Raw genomic sequence first — 17,580 nt, forward strand, 5'->3', positions numbered from 1 at the left:
CAAAGAAGATCCAAATATACAAAATTTCACATCCCAATCAAACTCCAACAAACACTGTTACAGTGTTTTTTGGCTCAATAATTAATATTGGGTCGAATTAAAATATGACAGGTAAAGAAAAACAAAAAGTTTCTTTTTTTTTTTTTGAAGGAAAAAACAAAAAGTTTCGATAAATGCGACAATAAAAACTCTTAACACACTTGGCTATATTTGTTAAAACTAACTCGAATGACAACTACAACTAAACTAGGTATCTATTTTGTTAACCGTAAGCAACAAACTTAACCAACACAAAAAGAAATTAAATATCTGCTACTAAAAGTTAAATACCAACCAATTACATCAAAATCCATATTTTTAGCTAAATTTAATCCGATTGTATTCGGAGTAAGGTTGGATTATAAAATATCGAATTTGTTATTCCTCTGAAGAAGTCACATTAACTGTCCCAAAATTTATATTCAGAAGTCATGGAAAAGCATAAGAGCATCATCAAGTTTCATCAATGATGATTTCAAGAGAAGCAAAACATTTCGTAGCCGTTCGTATTTCTTCTGCAGTGGCGCGGACTCATTACGTGTCTTCTTACTTATATTCAAAATCTGGAAACAGCAACAACATTAGTTTGGGAACATAACGGATCTCAAATGCAGGAACTGTGGTGTGGTCAATACATTGAAATATAAACATAGCATGGTTATGAGTTGTAGTATATTATTGCTATACCATCAAAATCAATAATGTTAAACATTTTGCTTTCATGTCTCAGGAAGAGCGAAAATGCAAAAAGACAATTTTCCCAAATTTTCTGACAGCTGTCATTATTGCAGAAGTCCATGGAAACTGAAGCTCCAATAATAGTATAGCAGCTAGGACCACTTACAATTACACTCATGCAATCCTTTTCTACTTCTTGTAAGACTCCCATGAGTTTGAAATTTAGATTTAAATAAATATTGGATAAAAGGGCGACATAAAAAAATCAGTGCAAACCTTGCAGTTATTTAGATCAAAATAATTAGAATAGCGTCGCTATTAGTTGCAAATCAAAAAACGGGGACTGAGGAACCACCATTCAGTATTGCCATATTAAGGTTTACACAACAACCAACACATATTTCATATGATAACCTAAACTTAAACAGCTTTATTTAACTGAGGTCCATATTATACAACTTCAGTGTTACTAATACTAACCTCTTCATCCTTTTCCTCCTCAAAAGCCATTCTTAGTTTCAAATTTAAGGCACCGTGGTACATCTCGTCTAGAACATGTTCCCAAAGCAGAGGCTGATTAACTTTCCACATTAAAATTGGAGATGTCCCATTCTGAGATGTCATGCTGACAGTTAATTTCTGCAAAGAAGAATAAATTAGGGAAAGATTAAATATTGAAGAGTTTGTGAAAATATTAAAAAGGATAATTGGTCACCTCCATCTGCAAGTAGTTTTCCCTCCATAACTTGAACAGTAACTTTGGAGCTTCCTTTTTCTCAACAAGAGTAGCCTCCGCAATCTAAAAAGAAAAGAGAAGCATTGGAAGGCCATAGAAGTGCTATAGTAATAAAATTTTATATGTTTTCAGTTTAAAAAGAAACAGGAATTTATAAATTATAATCAGTAACATACGATACCAATTTAGCACTCTCTATAATTGGTATTTGGCACATGTAGCACATGGAGGAGTGTCAATGTGCATGACGTTAATAGATATCGTTATCTAACAGCTTTTGCAAATGAGGTTATTAGTCATTTAAATAGGTTTGCATTTTTTGAGAAAATATCATGCATAAGCTTGTCACTCAATTGGGCTGGTCCAAGTCTTTAGGAATTCGTTGTGATACGAGGTTTGACCCACGGCTATCTGTTCCCCTCCCGTACGGAAGTGTTTACACTAACAATTGGGAAAACAAAATAGACTCACGAAACAAAGAAATAACAAAATAATCATAGTACAACCGGAAATTTAATATCATAATCTACAGTTTATGCTTTAAGACTGACAACCTGTTTGAAGACTCGATTTAGCCCTGAAAATGAAATATTTCTTTTGTAATTATGAGGATATAAATGGTTGTTGTTAGTACCCAACAAAAAATAGATGTGAGTAAAAAATAGCTGAATATCAGAGGTTGTTAAATTATTTCAGCAGTCACCCACTCCTTAATCTCCTAAATCAACACGATAAACATGGATTTTTATCAATTTGGTGTCTCCAAAACACATTTCTTCTTAAACATTAGGCATCCATAACTAATGAGTAGCTGTTTTATAATTTTATTCTTTATTCTTTACTGGTAATCCATTTTTATTTTAACAGTTTCCAATACAAATCATTAAAAACAATAAATCAAATGACAATAAGGTGAGTTCTTTATAAATGTAGAAGCAGGAAATAAAAAGAGGAAATCTATCCCAAATCAAATATTCCCTAAATTTCGTTGTTAAAGTTTTCACATTTAGCAAGCATAGCCTAAACATATTACTCTGATAGTTCGTCCTTCGGAATCTAAGTGGGTTACGGCAGCTAACCATAATGCAGAAGTAACAAGCTAGCTAAACTAGAATCTCAAACTGCCTACATAAAGAAAGATTAATAAAGTCCCCTTTGTTTACTGGCAAGGTTAATATTTGACAATTTCATCAATGAGAGTTATTACCTGATCTGTCGGACGAAACTGATTTTCCTTTAACAGATGCCTGAACATTCGGTAGGCATCTCTTCCATACCTTTTTAACACAATTGACTCAACCTGCAACATAGCACACAAAAGCACAGTCCTACATAAGTAAATCATGAATAAATATATGTGCATGAGGGAGGGAGAGAGAGATTTATAAACATAATAAAAAAATAAAAAACCTCTTCATTTCGAGCCAGATGAATAATGCGCTTAAAATCTGGAAAGGAAAAGAAAAAGTTATGAATTACAACATGTTAAAGGAACCAGAAACCAGAAATTGGCAAGAGTTTTTTTTTTTTTTTTTGCGTAATTTACTAAATAAAAGGGTAGGTGTATATTTTATGCCACAACAAAATAGTCGAACATAAGATATAGGATATTGGTGTACCAACAATATTCTGGTTTGCACAACCCAACTGAACAAGAGCAGCTTTAACACGATCCATGGTCATAGTTCGGCCATTTTCAGTCTTCATAACCTCTGAGGAAATTGTATCCAGTGTACAGGGAGCTGAAATATAGGACAAGATAGTGTAAGCCCCTGAGAATACAATGAGATACTAATTGTGGAGGCCTTGTTTGTATCCAGCTTTGCAATATTTATTTTTGTAAAATTAAAATATAAAAAAATAAAAAATGAAAAAAACTTCACAACTTCTACCAAAATCATGAAAGGTATTTATCAAGAATTGTTTGAGGATCATAGGAGTGGGATACACCCAACATTCACCAAAAACGCTGCATACGGAATTGCATATGATAACCACTGCAGGACCATAGATTACAGACATATCAAGGGAAAGAACCTTATGCAGCTAATAAACCTACAACATTTCAATTACTGCAACCCAAATAAAAGAATTGAGCTCAAAGGAGAGCTTTGGATTGTTAGCGGCCAACACTCGGTGGGATTTAGTCCCACATCGGATAGATAGGATTCTTGAGAAGAGTTTATAAAGATGAGGCACTCCTAACCGTACAAGCCGGTTTTGTAAGGTTCAGTTAGGCCTCGATATTCTTTTCATGGTATCAGCATGTCGGGTCCATCGTTGGATATTCTTTTCATGGGATTTAGTAGCCCTGATCAAAGAATGAGAAAGGAATGGCCTTTTTTTTACTAGCAAATGTTAGTAATTAGTTTGTTAGATTAATATTTACTCCTTCGTCCGGGTTTGAACCACCTCCAACTCTTTTTCCCTTGCTCAAACCAGTTGTGCTACCCAGGAAGACCAAGGGATCAAAATCCTTTTATCCGGGAGACCAGATAACTGAAAAGAGGCAAGAAGGCCCAAGAAGGAGTCCGACTTGGAAAAATATCTATAATTTAAATTACAAAAAATGTGTAAGTGAAAACTAGAATCTTAACACAAAACTGTGGATATGAAATTTATAGAGAAGAAAAATAATTAAGGCATAGGGTGGACTAAAAGGGAAATTTCCTGTCCAATCTTGCAAAATTTAATATGAAAGTGTCATCCATTATCAAATTAAGCAAAGATGTAAAGGTGACATATCTATTTCTAAAGAATAAAATAAGAGGCCTGAGAGACTACATCGAATAGATTGATCCAAAACTTTGTAATTTGGATCTGCTATTGTAGGCATTTGCACCTCCCCTGTGATGAAACCATATTTTCCTTTACGTCTTGTATCAATCTTACGTTTTGGGACCACTCCATGTGATTTTTTTCTGTTGAGACGCTGAACCTCAACCTCGAGGCCATTATAAGGTCCCTCATAGCCATAAAAATTGGACAAACCATTGTTGGGACCACCTCTACCAAAGAAACTGCCCTAGCCACCACCCCCTAACCGCTGCTGCCAGTGTTGTTGGTGACAACGGGTCTGCAGCTGCCGGTGCTGTTGTTGTTGTTGACTACTTCTGGTCCATCACCATAGGACCATCACTACAGGCACGACTCGTAATAGCCGCCTTCTCTTCAGCGGCAGATCTGGTGCTGTTATTGTCTTTCATGCATTGCTGCACACCATTAGGGAGATGAAAAAACAGGTCGTGAAATGCTCTGAACCCCGTAAAAGCTGCGGATCACTTTACAGCAGAAGCCTAACCTAGAGCTCGTGATGATACCATAATGAAAGTAATTGAATAATACTTCCATGTCTTATTACTACAGTCTTGGACTGTTTATATAGGAAAAGAAACTACAATGGTAATAAAGACTAATAATGTCATAATCAAAAAAATAATAATAATAAAGAGAATAAAATAAAATCATAGATAATCAAATCTGACTTCTCCTGATTCTTCTACAAAATTAAAAAAGTAATAACAATCTAAATATTTATCGGCCAAAAGACATGAATACTAATATCATAGATTTCCAGTATTCATAAAGCAAATCTAGATCACCTGATTGTTCAATTTTCACGTTTTTATCTATATTTCTTGTTGCCTCCAAAATTGCACTTAGGACAGTAGCAGCTCCATCATCCATCCGTGCTCTTACATTCTCAATCAATGCCTAGAAAATGAATATAATGTTTTAAGTGTATTCTTCAAATATTTATATCCAGCAGAAGGCAAACAATTCCACCTAACTCATACAAACACAATAACTTAAAATTAAGATCCATGAAAATACTATAATGCTTTACAACTAATATTAAAAAGAAAACCAATAGCACAGAAATAATAATACATGTCTTGTTGCCACAGTTAATACTTAAGCAAGAGAAATAAAGTACCATCAACAAGGAAAAGTAATAAATGCTAAACTGCTTTACTCAAAACATTACATAAATAACCAATTATGTGAATATAGCCCTCACCAAAACCATACGATCTCATTTCTTGGCTGATTTCTTGGCAACCCTCTATAAGTTTGTTGAATCATTGTAAGTTTTTTTTTTCCATAAAAAGTGAAAAAAGAAATCAAAGAAACACTAAAACTAGGTGGGTAGTTCAAATAGGAAATTTATAGGAAATGAACCTTGTCCCTAAGATAACGTATGAACTCCTCAAAATTTGCACGCCAAAGAAATGACTCCTCTTTTGCTGCACCAAATTTTTATACATGTTAAAAATACCACTAGCAGAATAATAAGTCTACTCAGTTATCGCAGAAGCTGACAATAGTCTTACCAACATTTTCTGCAACACTTATATCAGCTAGCTTTGTTTCTCCATCACTACTACATCCTGTATATGCAGTAAGTGAAAATCTGATCATATCCCCACGCTTTGCAGCTTCCACAACACGATGTTCCTCTGGCACTTTGAAAACCTATAGGTCACAAACGATGAAATGAAACAGTATCAGCAAAATTCTTATTCAGATTACAAGAGTGAACACTATGTTGTGGTATTTTCAATCAAAATGGTGAATGATGACATAAAAACCCATGAATTATCTATTTTCTAACACTCATTTTCTATTTTTCATATATGCAACTAATGAATCATAAGTCTACCTATAGAAATCCAAAACAGAAAACAATTAATGAAGCATTAATTGAGTATAGTACCTAGTAAATTGAACTCATTGCTAACATTTTCTTAACCTAAATTCATGTTTAACTGATGTTCCAGAAAAAATACTCAAGTTGGGTATCATTATCATAGATAATTACTAGATATTTCCTTGCTCAAAAGTCAAAAGAAAAATAAGTAAAAGCTTAAAATGTAAACTCATTTTTTATAATGAAGACAAATCACAAAAATTAGAGAGAAATGAATATACTGAATCTCCCAAAACAGAAGAACAAAAAGCAAAACAATATATAAAAAAGAGAAAATCAATCCAACAATGCTTCCTGATTCCTCAACATAACTGTCAATGACTGAACCCCCATTAGAAAGGGCCTGTGCTTTAAAAAAAAAAAAAGACACCAAATGCCTAATTTATCTCCAAATCATTGATGAAGGCCAACTCGACCACTTATAGAAAATTACACAAGTAAACAATTACCCTGGCCTTCTTATTAGAAGTAGAACGGCCCTTCTTATCATCTCCCTTTTCTTCAACTATTTTAGCCTCGGGGACTGGGCAACGTTCAACGTATCGGGCTCTAAGAAGTCTACAAAGGCTCTCTCGTACAGCATCTGGAGCCATTGCATTTTCTGAAAGTGAAAGCACATGATTTTGAGATAGACATATTGCAAAGGATTCACAGTTTTGTGACACATAGTTGAGCTAAACAAGTTTGAATTTCGGTACTCTTAACATGTAAATGTGAGAAAATTAACCATTTAAAAATAAAAACACATGCCTTTATCTTGACCCATGTCAACCAATTGTTTCAAGGTAAGTCTACCATCGCGGAGCAATCCCTTGAGAATCGTTACACACTGCAAAACAATTGAAAAAATATATACTTTCATCATTTTAAGCCTTGAATCAAAAAGCTTCAAAGAAAAACAAGGACCAAACCAACCTTATCATCAAGTTCCTGCGACACTATCTCCATGAATTTCGGAAATCTCAGTCGATGGACTATGTTATCAAACAACACCAAGTACTTCGGCTTAACAACTCTCGACCCGTCTTCATCCCCAGCTACATTTATAATCATCACCAGACCAATATTGTCATATTCATTAATTGACGTGGCAACACATCATTGTATTGCACATGTAAAATAATTGTAAACCAATTGTAAACCGACAAAGTATACTAACTAAATTATAAACTATAATTTGATTGCAAACACACTAATTTGATCGCAAATACGCGTGATTTATCAAACTATGACACAACAACCAAATTTTACAACAACATAAAATTTTGCAGCGTAACTAAGACCAAAACCGCAATTTAGAATTACCTTCAGTGAATGCTTGAACACAATTGTGTTGAATTAGGACAAGCAATGAGTTCTTAACATGCTCATTGGAAAGTTCGGTGTAGCGAGTAACCAATTCCAACGTGAGAGGTCCATTGTTAAGTAGTTTTTCAGCAACATTCTGAATACACCGAAAAATCAACAATATGTTACATGAATAAGCGATTAACGAGAGAGAGAGAGAGAGACATACGGCGACGATTTTGCCGAAATGGGCGGTGATGAGATGAACGGCGAACTTGATTCCCCACTGTGAAACCATTTTCTGGGGAGAGAGACGGCGGAGAAGATTGAAGAGAAAGGCGCGGGAAGGGAGTTAGGGTTTTTCAGCAGTCGTGGCCACTCTTAGGCAGGTTAGAGCAAGGCTAACGTTATATGTCTATCACAGCGAAATGGTAAGGTTTTTTGCAGTTGAGTATCTGGTCACGAGTTCGATTCTCATAACTGCCTTTTTTTCCTTCTCGTAACTGCTTTTTTTTAGTTGAATACGAGAATTATTTGGTAATCCAAGGATATGAAAAACAATAAATATAAATATAAAAAAGTTTTTTTTTCACCTCCATACTTTTCGCACACCCTCCACGTTTTTCAAATTTACTTAGTACCGATTATATGTGTTTATCTTTTTCGGATTATAAAATTAAAAAAACGTCTGGACTACAAGTAACACCAGCAAAAGATGCAGGATTTGACCATTGAAAATATAAATAATTATATCAAAATATCAGTATATATACAAATGAGTTTTGTTCCCTAATCATATACAATGAGCTAATCTTTTACGAGATCTATGGTATCATATTCCACACTCTAAAGGTTATCATCTTCAACTTTGATAACATGTTCAACTTTCTTATCATCTTCATCCTTGCCAAGGTTTTCAATCATCATCACATAGTAGAATCAACTGATGGTGCTTCAAAAACACACCAGGAGGAGCCACATATGTTGGTCTTCCTAGCATTTGGGAAGGTTCATTCGGTCTTTGTTGTTCTTTCATGATGACGGTTGATCCATGCTGTCAAAACATAGATCAAACCTAATTTTAATGAGTAAACCACCAAATCGTTCACTAACTATGTGAGACACCCTCAAATAGTTTTATGAGGTTATGAATATTTCAAAAATGTCTTCGATTCGTTAAGTTGGTCTTAAAATTTAACCACTTACTATCAATTAAGCTCACATATTTTAATAACTTAGAATTAATTGGATCGATATCGTTAAACACTTACAACTAGTTCGGTCGCTAACATGTTTTCATAAGGACTAATTTGAGTAAAAATTGACATAGTCAACGACCTTTTTAAAATATTGATAATACCATGGATCTATTTGATAATGTCTTATAAAGTTGGGGATTAATTTAGTAATTTATTCTAATTTTAATTTTTTGTTCCTCACTGTTTCAGATTAGGCCGAACTCTAATCGGCTACTATGACAGGAGACCATAATATTTTTTGGGAAGGAGATAGAAGACCATAATTATGTTTCATTAGAAGAAGAGAAAAATTTGATCTTCCATGTGACAAGAATTTTTGAATTTTCCACACGAACCATTAAAAAAGCAATCTTATGTTAGCTTTTTTCCCATATAATGGTGTGATTAGGCAGACGGATGGTAGCAGAAGTTGAAGGTGAAGCCACAGAGTCCGCCACTGATTGTTGCATCTGACTGCTATTCATATTCAAACTACTATTCGGTTGAGATTCCATCACTAGCGCGGTTCACGCCTTTGTCTCGCAAAGACCATGTTATTCACTTTCTAGTTTCTACCAAATAAAAAAGACAACCTTATACGATAGTACAGTGTTTCTAATTTTTATGTCAACATCAACATGTGTTTATAGGAAAATGTTTAGGTGACACGAGTATCAGAGGTCGTTACAGCAGCCTTCTAGACTCAAAACTTGCATATGAGGTTATTAAGTTAGAATATTGCGAATCAATTTCGAATCAAAAGGTGTCTATATTTTTTTAAGAATGATGTTTATTATGAGTAAAAATGAACTAGGCATGTAGTCTCTTAGTTTTATATCATAGTTCATTTAAAATTTTGATATATAAATTAAGAAATTTCAATTAATATTATGGAATTAAAAAAAATATTGTATCTAATTAGGGTCCTGCTAACCGATGCCCCTGGGGCACTGGTTAAACATACCATAAAAGGCAATTATTACCATAAAAGGAAACTGCTTTTGACTTTATTATAATTTAATTACACTATTTTAATGCATTAACTACTATATAATTTTCTTTTTTATATCTTTAACCAATACCCCGGGGCATCAGTTAGCATTTTCCATATTTATATAAGAAAAAGAAATACTAGATTTTAGTGTACCTAATTTCTCCTTTCATTTAAACTCATTGTTACCCTTCTTTATTAATGTAATTGCAAGTATATGATAGAAAAATAATAATGAAATATAATGACTTTTTTCATCAAAAAAGTATAAGCATATATTTTATTTTTAACATATTACTCTCCATTTAAAATTAGTATTAGCAAAAAAAAAATCATGCAATTCAAAGGAGACACGTAATACGATACCAAGTGATTATGTGTTTCCTTCAACAGCAATAAAAATGTGAATACGTGTTTCCTTCAACAGCAAAAAAAGAAGTGATTATGCGAAAGCATATTTTCATTTTCACTTTTACTGGCCAAAAGCATATTTGAATTTTTTATTTAATTTTTTGACAAACATATTTGAATCTTATGACACATAAGGTTTGACAAACTTCTATGACATTACTTACTAGTTCTTTTTCATCCCCCCTTCCCTATTCACATTTAAAAGTCTGTGTCTAGTACTTTTTCTTTCTTTTGCGTCATAATTTCCGCAGAAAAACCGCTATAAATGCACTAGCCATCGACCCTCAAAACACCATTCCTCCAAAGCACAAACTTGCTATCAACAAGTTATTACCAACCACTTTTGGCCAATTGTTCAAAAATCTTTCTTCTACTAGACATATGGCCTCTAAATTTATCTTAAGGAGTTTACTTATAGCTTCCCTAGCAATTTCTCTTGCTGTGCAAGGCACTCTTGGTAAGTCTTCAAATTTATCTTCAACACCTTAACAAGAATATCATCATGTTTCTCATTCCATCTTATAACAACTGTCACACTTACATACAAAAAAAATGTTTCTAAAAAAGAGTGTGTCATTTTCATTTTTCAACATAGTTTTAATTGATGTTTACAATTGTATCTTCTAATTAATATTATGTTCATCACTTCCAATCAATTATTTTCTACTTTCATTTATTTATGATAATGAAAATACACCAATGACTAATAAGAATGATTTAGTGAAATCTTCATTCTATTTGCTTAAACAATCTGAAATGGTTGTTGTGGGACGGATGAAGTATATTAGTACCTCTTTCTCAAAGAGTTTATTAAACTAAACCATTTCAGTTTAAATTGGAGACTAATGTTAATTGAATGTGTACCTCTACGGCCTTAAATATGATCTGCAGCTGAAATCTTAATGTCCCTATAGCTGTAGCAACATAATAAAGTTGTAGAGGATCCAATTTCATAGATATACTAATGAACCAATATGGCAATGGTGAAATCGATGCAGGAGGGATAGAATGTGAGAATCTGAGCAAGGAAACATGCTCATTTGCTGTTTCATCTAGCAGTAAAAGGTGTGTCCTTGAGAAACATGTGAAAAGAACAGGGGAGGAAGCATACACATGCAAAACATTAGAGATTGAAGCTGATAAACTAAAGGATCACATCGAAAGCGACCAATGCATCAAAGCTTGTGATTTAGACAGAAAATCACTTGGAATTTCATCAGATTCTCTTCTCGAGTCTAGCTTTACAAAAAAGTTGTGTTCCCCGCAGTGCTACAAGAGTTGTCCAAATGTTGTTGATCTTTACTTCAATCTTGCAGCTGGTGAAGGTGTGTTTCTTCCTAAGTTATGTGAGGTTCAAGGTGGAAATGCTCGCCGTGGAATGGCTGAATTGAAAAGCTCTGGTATTGTGGCACCAGGACCTGTGCATTCAGTGCAGTTTGTAGCTGAACCTCCACAGCCATTTAGCTCTGTGCAGTTTGCAGCTGAACCTATGGTTGCCCCATCAGACCCACCATACTAAATGTGTGTTTGGATTCACAATGAATTTGGTAGGATCTCGGTCGGTCTGCAAAGGAACACTAGAGTGTCAACAAAAATCATGATGTCACAATGATTTCTCTTCTTCAAATGTAGTGTGATTTCAAATGAAATAAATTGATTAATTAATACATAGCAAAAGAAATTTAGAGTACTAGCTTATTAGATAGCTTGTTACTCTTCATAAATATTAAGCAAATTGAGAGAGGTTTACTATATGTTTAATTTAATAGTTTGTACTAATATGAAGTTTGCACCTACATAGGAGTGTTTTGAAATATCGCTCTATGGGGTAATATGTAAGCAGTTGGAAGTGGAATAATTTTTCGACCAAAAAAAGAAGTGGAATAATTTTCTTTTATATAACAAATGGAAGAAGATGAATATTATAAGTATTTTCTTCTTACATTTAGTTTTTGGGTACATGGGAGCTAAACTTTTCCTTACATTAAGAATAACTTCTCTCTTCATGAGTTCATGTCTCTAACCTGAAAAGATTATGTATATATATAGTATGTGCACGTCAGAGGAATCTCGAACAATTTTTATCCATTACAAAAGCAATCACTATAGAATCTCTACCCTCTCAAGACAATTCTGTTTCCAATCCTTCAACATAACTGAAAACAGAAAAGGTATCTCTTATTTTATTTAGTAATAAATTAATTTCTTAGATAGTGGCAAGTGTATATTTGTTAGCAACAAACCGAGCAATAATTTTGTGCATGTCAACAAACCAGTTTAGTTGTAAGATTAAGAATCAATTTGATTAACAGAATATTTGATCACTCAAGAAGCATAGAGATCCAACCATTAACATGAATAATATGGAAATATAGGCTTCATTTGACAACAAATGAAAACAGGGATAAAAGTACGAGCCTGAAACTACAATAGCAAGCCGAACAACAAATCCAGTACCCCCGAAAAAGGTATTCAGGTTGGGGGATCAAAAGTCAATATTAGAGTACTAGTATTATGTCACAAGTCACAACAAACACAAACATAAAAGAACCCTTCACAATACTACTGTTTAAGCTTCTTCCTCCTGAACTTCCTCCTCCTCATCTTCATAGTCATACCCCTCTTCATCTGCAGTAGCATCTTGGTATTGCTGGTACTCTGAGACAAGGTCATTCATGTTGCTTTCTGCTTCAGTAAACTCCATCTCATCCATACCCTCTCCAGTATACCAATGCAAGAAAGCTTTTCTGCGGAACATAGCCGTGAATTGCTCACTCACCCTCCTAAACATTTCTTGAATAGATGTGGAGTTACCAATAAAAGTAGAAGCCATTTTAAGACCAGTTGGAGGGATATCACAGACAGTGGATTTCACATTGTTGGGAATCCACTCAACAAAGTATGATGAATTCTTGTTCTGAACATTGATCATCTGCTCATCAACCTCCTTGGTGCTCATCTTACCACGGAACATGGCAGATGCTGTCAAATAACGACCGTGGCGAGGATCAGCGGCGCACATCATGTTCTTTGAATCCCACATCTGCTGGGTCAGCTCAGGTACAGTAAGAGCTCTGTACTGCTGTGAACCACGAGAAGTGAGTGGGGCAAATCCCACCATGAAGAAATGCAAACGAGGGAAAGGAATGAGATTGACTGCCAATTTGCGAAGATCTGAGTTCAATTGACCAGGGAATCGAAGACAACATGTAACACCACTCATTGTGGCAGAAATTAGATGGTTCAGATCTCCAACTGCAACCAAACAACACAAGGCCCAATTTAAGATAATTATCAAATCATACATTATACATTAACATATAATAACACAGTATTATTAGCAAAAACTTAACAGGAAAAAACATAGGATTATGATGAACTCACAGCTTGGAGTAGTGAGTTTAAGGGTGCGGAAGCAAATATCATAGAGAGCTTCATTATCCAGAACCATGCATTCATCAGCATTCTCAACAAGTTGGTGGACAGAGAGTGTAGCATTGTAAGGTTCAACAACAGTGTCAGATACCTTAGGAGATGGGAACACAGAGAAAGTAAGCATCATTCGATCAGGGTATTCCTCCCTGATCTTAGAAATCAAAAGTGTTCCCATTCCAGAACCAGTACCACCACCAAGGGAGTGGCAAACCTGAAAACCTGAAAGATTCTGAATACCATGTTAGAAATCCCACATTCAAGTAAAAAAACAGTTGATAATAACAATTAAAATAGAAATCCATACACGTCCAAGTTATATCGCAACTTCTAAACCATATGCAGAACACATCAAAATTATATAATCTACAGCATTAAACTAATTTAGCACAACACAGAAATCCAATCATGCTCTTACATACTAATTTAGAATACAAGTTATTCAAAACACAGTGGTAAATTATAACAACCTTTCGTGCAATCTACACAATCAAGTTACCTATTAATACAGCACTTCAAATCAAAATAAGCACAAACAAACACGTCCACTCCCATATCAAATTTGATTATCAACAGTTAAGCTTCATTCATAATTGGTTATGCAAGTTTTTAAGGAATGACACGCTAAATTTTTGACAGACATGAAAATAAAATTATCAACAATTAATAAATAAAATAGTACAATCAAGTTACCGAGTCTGATTGATATATAACGCTTTTAAATATACAGAAACACACAAATTCCTAAATCAAGGTTCAAAACTCTACAGTTTAGCTTCATTCATAATTAAGATTACAATAATCAAGTTACTTATTAAGCACAAACAAACACATAAATTTCTAGATCAAAAATCGATTATGTGCAATTTAGCTTCATTCATAACTATTTATACAATATTTAACAGAATAACACGCTAAATTGTTGCATAAACATGCAAAAGAAATCATCAATAATTGATGACTAAAATAGTAAAATTAAGTTACTGATTACTATAAAGCTTCAAAATAAGCACATACAAACACAAAAATTCCTAGATCAAAGTTCGATTCTCTACAATTTAGCTTCATTCATAATTAACAATAAATATTTAAAAGAATTACACACTAAATTGTTACATAAACATGCAAACGAAAATCATCATAACTAAAATAGTAACTGAAAAAAAAATCGCAGAAGAAAATTTATCATACTTCGAAAATCAAAAAGAAAAAAAAAAGACAATCACAAAAACAGTTAGAAGCAGAAATCGGAAGAAAGAATACCTTGAAGACAATCACAATTCTCAGCCTCCTTCCTGACAACATCAAGCACCGAATCAATCAACTCAGCTCCTTCTGTATAGTGACCTTTCGCCCAGTTGTTTCCGGCACCGGACTGTCCAAAAACAAAGTTATCAGGCCGGAAAATCTGACCGTATGGACCAGATCTGACGCTATCCATAGTCCCTGGCTCCAGATCCATGAGAACAGCTCTAGGAACGAATCTTCCACAACTCGCTTCGTTGTAGTACACATTGACTCGTTCGAGTTGAAGATCGTTGTTCCCTTGGTACCTACCGGTAGAGTCGATCCCGTGCTCAGCGCACACAACTTCCCAGAATTTGGCTCCGATTTGGTTCCCGCATTGTCCTCCTTGGATGTGAAGAATCTCACGCATTTTGACGCTGAGTTTGAAGAACGAGTTTTGGAGTGAGAAAGTATAACGTAACCGTAACGAGTTCTAGAGAGAGAAAAAAGGAAGAAGAAGGAATGAAGTTCCAGAGAATTCTATGTGAAATGAAGTGAGTGAAAGAAGAAAGTGATTTTATAGCGGGATGTAACGGGTATGTAACGGCGTTACTTGGAAATTGTGTTGTTAACGGAGGAATAGACGGTGCTGTTAGATTTAAGTGGGAATTTTGAAAAGGGAAGGAAAATTTTGAATTTGATAAGGAGGTTATGATTCTGTGTAGTCTTGCTTAGTTGTTCGTGGTATATAAAATGGACACGTGGACGGTTTCGATTTCGTGAGGCTTCGTCCAGCCGTTAATGCGTTAGACCACCCCCAATGGGGTTATTGAAAGTCATTTTCAATTTATTGAACCATTGGAGAAGGGTTATTGAAGATGATGTGGATGAAAGAGATGATGAACCAATTCAACAAGTTGAAAGTCTGCCACGGTATGCCACGCAGCGCGTTTCTGTTGGTTCTTTTTGGTGTGTGTGCTGCATGCGCCGACAGGGCGCGTGGACGGATGTTGGACGCGGAGAGATAATATTTTGTGGATAATAAAGGGACACGTGTTGCTTCAGGATTGGCTGCTTGGATTTTTTTCTTCTTAATAATTTGGACTCAATTATTTCATTGCAAATAATTTTATTTTATTTTTTTTACCAAAATTTGGACTCTACAAAAAAAACCAAATAATTTGGATCGTTTGATTTGGACACAGAAAAAAAAAAACCAAATTTTTCACTCTCTAAATCTTATTATTAGCATTTCTTTTGAAGTTTTAGTCTTTGTTTAGTGAAATGGATCCCAATAATAATCAATTCAACACCCAAAATTCTTTTGATTACCCACTTTTGCAAATCATGTGCGTGCTAGATCCGAATTGCGTGATCCAAATGTTCATCACGAATTGCAAGCAGATCTAGTGAACCACATATGGACAAAGTTTGGAATGTTTTGTGATTGAAGATTATTTGTATCGTACTAAATAAATTACTTGTGTGTTATGTGCTTGTTTGTTGTCTTGCATTTTAAGTTATTTGTGTGTCGCGTGCTTAGTTTGTTCTATTGCATTTTAAGTTAAGAAAATAAAAATAAATTATTTAAATAAATTTTGTTTTTACAAAAAAAAAAAATGTTAAGTGTATCTTTATTTTAATTTAATTATAATTGATAATTGTAATTTTATATAATTATAAAAACACAATTATAAAATTAAATAAGAATAAGAAATAAAAGGTGGTGGGGTAGAGTGTTGAATGAAAAATCCATTGGAGAGGTAAAAATTGAATGAGTGTTGAATTAAGAGAGAGAAAATTATGTGGAGTGTTGGGAATTGAAAAAGTGGGTGTTGAGGGTTATTGAAAATTTTCAACCATTGTAAATGGTCTTAGGAGGAAGTGCGGTCTGACGCACTTTAACTTTTGGATGAAAAAAACGGTGACGCTCGTTGTTAGCAAGTGAGGAAAACGTGCTATTTTTTTTATGTTAATTACACTTTTTTTGATAAATTTAAAATTTGACTTTGTCAAAATATAAATATAATCCAACAATTCTTATGTGATCGAGATTAGTTGATTGTGATAGAACCGTTGTTGTTGAGATTGATGTTGGTGGTGGTAAATGCAAACAATTTAACACTCAAATAAGTTGGGTAGAGGTCTTGTATGTTGCGTTTGTGGTAAAGAAAATATTTTATAGAAAAGAACAATCGTTGAGGATTAAAAAAGGAAAATAATTTACAAATTTAATTTATGAAAAGTTGCTTTGTAAAGTTTCAATGTGTTGAATACATGGATTTTAAGATAAATTTTTTTTCTTTGAACTTCTTAAAAAGTGTCCTTAGAACACTTGTTAACATTTTCCCACGGACATCTTGATATGGAGCTATTGACGAGTGATGGAGTATCTATTACAGATGACATTGATCAATGTTCGATGACCACGACCACTACTATAGTTAGCCGTTGATGTGTTACAAAATGGCAAGCTTCATAGGGGGCTGGTAAGGCGTTCTAAGATAGTGAGGGTTCAAGGTTGTTGTTTTGGACATCTATGTAATCGGATCGTTGTGTATTTGGACCTTACACAACGAAGGTCATGTAGGTAAATTTTCGAGTTTGCATAAATATATCAAAAAGAGAATTTTAAAAACATTTTTTTTATTTATTATGATAAACACATAATTCAATAATCTAGATAATTCATGGAGAAAAAATATACTCTTGGGATAGGAGGTGAATGCATGTGAAATTTATGAACAAGTGGGTTTTTTTCTTGCCTTTGGACCACGCAGCACGTGAAAAGCTAGCTGCACGTGATTGCGGGATGGATCATGTCATGTGA

The 17,580-nt window shown here is 34.1% G+C and overlaps 3 protein-coding genes across 3 annotated transcripts; 1 reads left to right on the top strand and 2 right to left on the bottom strand.

Annotated features, from left to right (window-relative positions):
- Nucleotides 1–281: 281 nt before the first annotated feature.
- On the bottom strand, nt 282–7,902 carry LOC11419754 (DNA-directed RNA polymerase III subunit RPC3). Its single transcript, XM_003592233.4, has 14 exons — nt 7,681–7,902; nt 7,470–7,608; nt 7,080–7,201; nt 6,915–6,993; nt 6,614–6,765; nt 5,788–5,929; nt 5,636–5,700; nt 5,056–5,167; nt 3,073–3,195; nt 2,864–2,901; nt 2,661–2,753; nt 1,433–1,516; nt 1,198–1,356; nt 282–602 (listed from the first exon to the last, which is right to left on the bottom strand). The coding sequence occupies exons 1-14, from the start codon at nt 7,747–7,749 to the stop codon at nt 462–464; spliced, it is 1,518 nt and encodes a 505-aa protein (XP_003592281.1). The 5' UTR covers nt 7,750–7,902; the 3' UTR covers nt 282–461.
- A 2,467-nt stretch (nt 7,903–10,369) lies between these two features.
- On the top strand, nt 10,370–11,815 carry LOC11421575 (uncharacterized). The gene is made up of 2 exons (XM_003592235.4): nt 10,370–10,548; nt 11,090–11,815. The coding sequence occupies exons 1-2, from the start codon at nt 10,473–10,475 to the stop codon at nt 11,608–11,610; spliced, it is 597 nt and encodes a 198-aa protein (XP_003592283.1). The 5' UTR covers nt 10,370–10,472; the 3' UTR covers nt 11,611–11,815.
- Nucleotides 11,816–12,391: 576 nt separating this feature from the next.
- LOC11425110 (tubulin beta-8 chain) lies at nt 12,392–15,315 on the bottom strand. The gene is made up of 3 exons (XM_003592236.4): nt 14,787–15,315; nt 13,476–13,745; nt 12,392–13,346 (listed from the first exon to the last, which is right to left on the bottom strand). The coding sequence occupies exons 1-3, from the start codon at nt 15,178–15,180 to the stop codon at nt 12,661–12,663; spliced, it is 1,350 nt and encodes a 449-aa protein (XP_003592284.1). The 5' UTR covers nt 15,181–15,315; the 3' UTR covers nt 12,392–12,660.
- Between the last annotated feature and the right edge of the window lie 2,265 nt (nt 15,316–17,580).

This window comes from Medicago truncatula, chromosome 1 (assembly GCF_003473485.1).
Source record: "Medicago truncatula cultivar Jemalong A17 chromosome 1, MtrunA17r5.0-ANR, whole genome shotgun sequence".
Lineage (NCBI taxonomy): Eukaryota > Viridiplantae > Streptophyta > Magnoliopsida > Fabales > Fabaceae > Medicago > Medicago truncatula.

What these genes read in the sequence shown, in the direction of transcription:
- LOC11419754 (XM_003592233.4), bottom strand. Translation starts at nt 7,749, where the DNA reads ATGGTTTCACAGTGGGGAATCAAGTTCGCCGTTCATCTCATCACCGCC. An exon ending in CGTGAAAATTGAACAATCAG is followed by an intron (nt 3,196 to 5,055) that starts GTGATCTAGATT and finishes CCTATATTTCAG; the next exon opens with CTCCCTGTACACTGGATACA. An exon ending in AGGAGGAAAAGGATGAAGAG is followed by an intron (nt 603 to 1,197) that starts GTTAGTATTAGT and finishes TGCTGTTTCCAG; the next exon opens with ATTTTGAATATAAGTAAGAA.
- LOC11421575 (XM_003592235.4), top strand. Translation starts at nt 10,473, where the DNA reads ATGGCCTCTAAATTTATCTTAAGGAGTTTACTTATAGCTTCCCTAGCA. An exon ending in TGCTGTGCAAGGCACTCTTG is followed by an intron (nt 10,549 to 11,089) that starts GTAAGTCTTCAA and finishes AAATCGATGCAG; the next exon opens with GAGGGATAGAATGTGAGAAT.
- LOC11425110 (XM_003592236.4), bottom strand. Translation starts at nt 15,180, where the DNA reads ATGCGTGAGATTCTTCACATCCAAGGAGGACAATGCGGGAACCAAATC. An exon ending in GAATTGTGATTGTCTTCAAG is followed by an intron (nt 13,746 to 14,786) that starts GTATTCTTTCTT and finishes AGAATCTTTCAG; the next exon opens with GTTTTCAGGTTTGCCACTCC. An exon ending in TAAACTCACTACTCCAAGCT is followed by an intron (nt 13,347 to 13,475) that starts GTGAGTTCATCA and finishes GTTTGGTTGCAG; the next exon opens with TTGGAGATCTGAACCATCTA.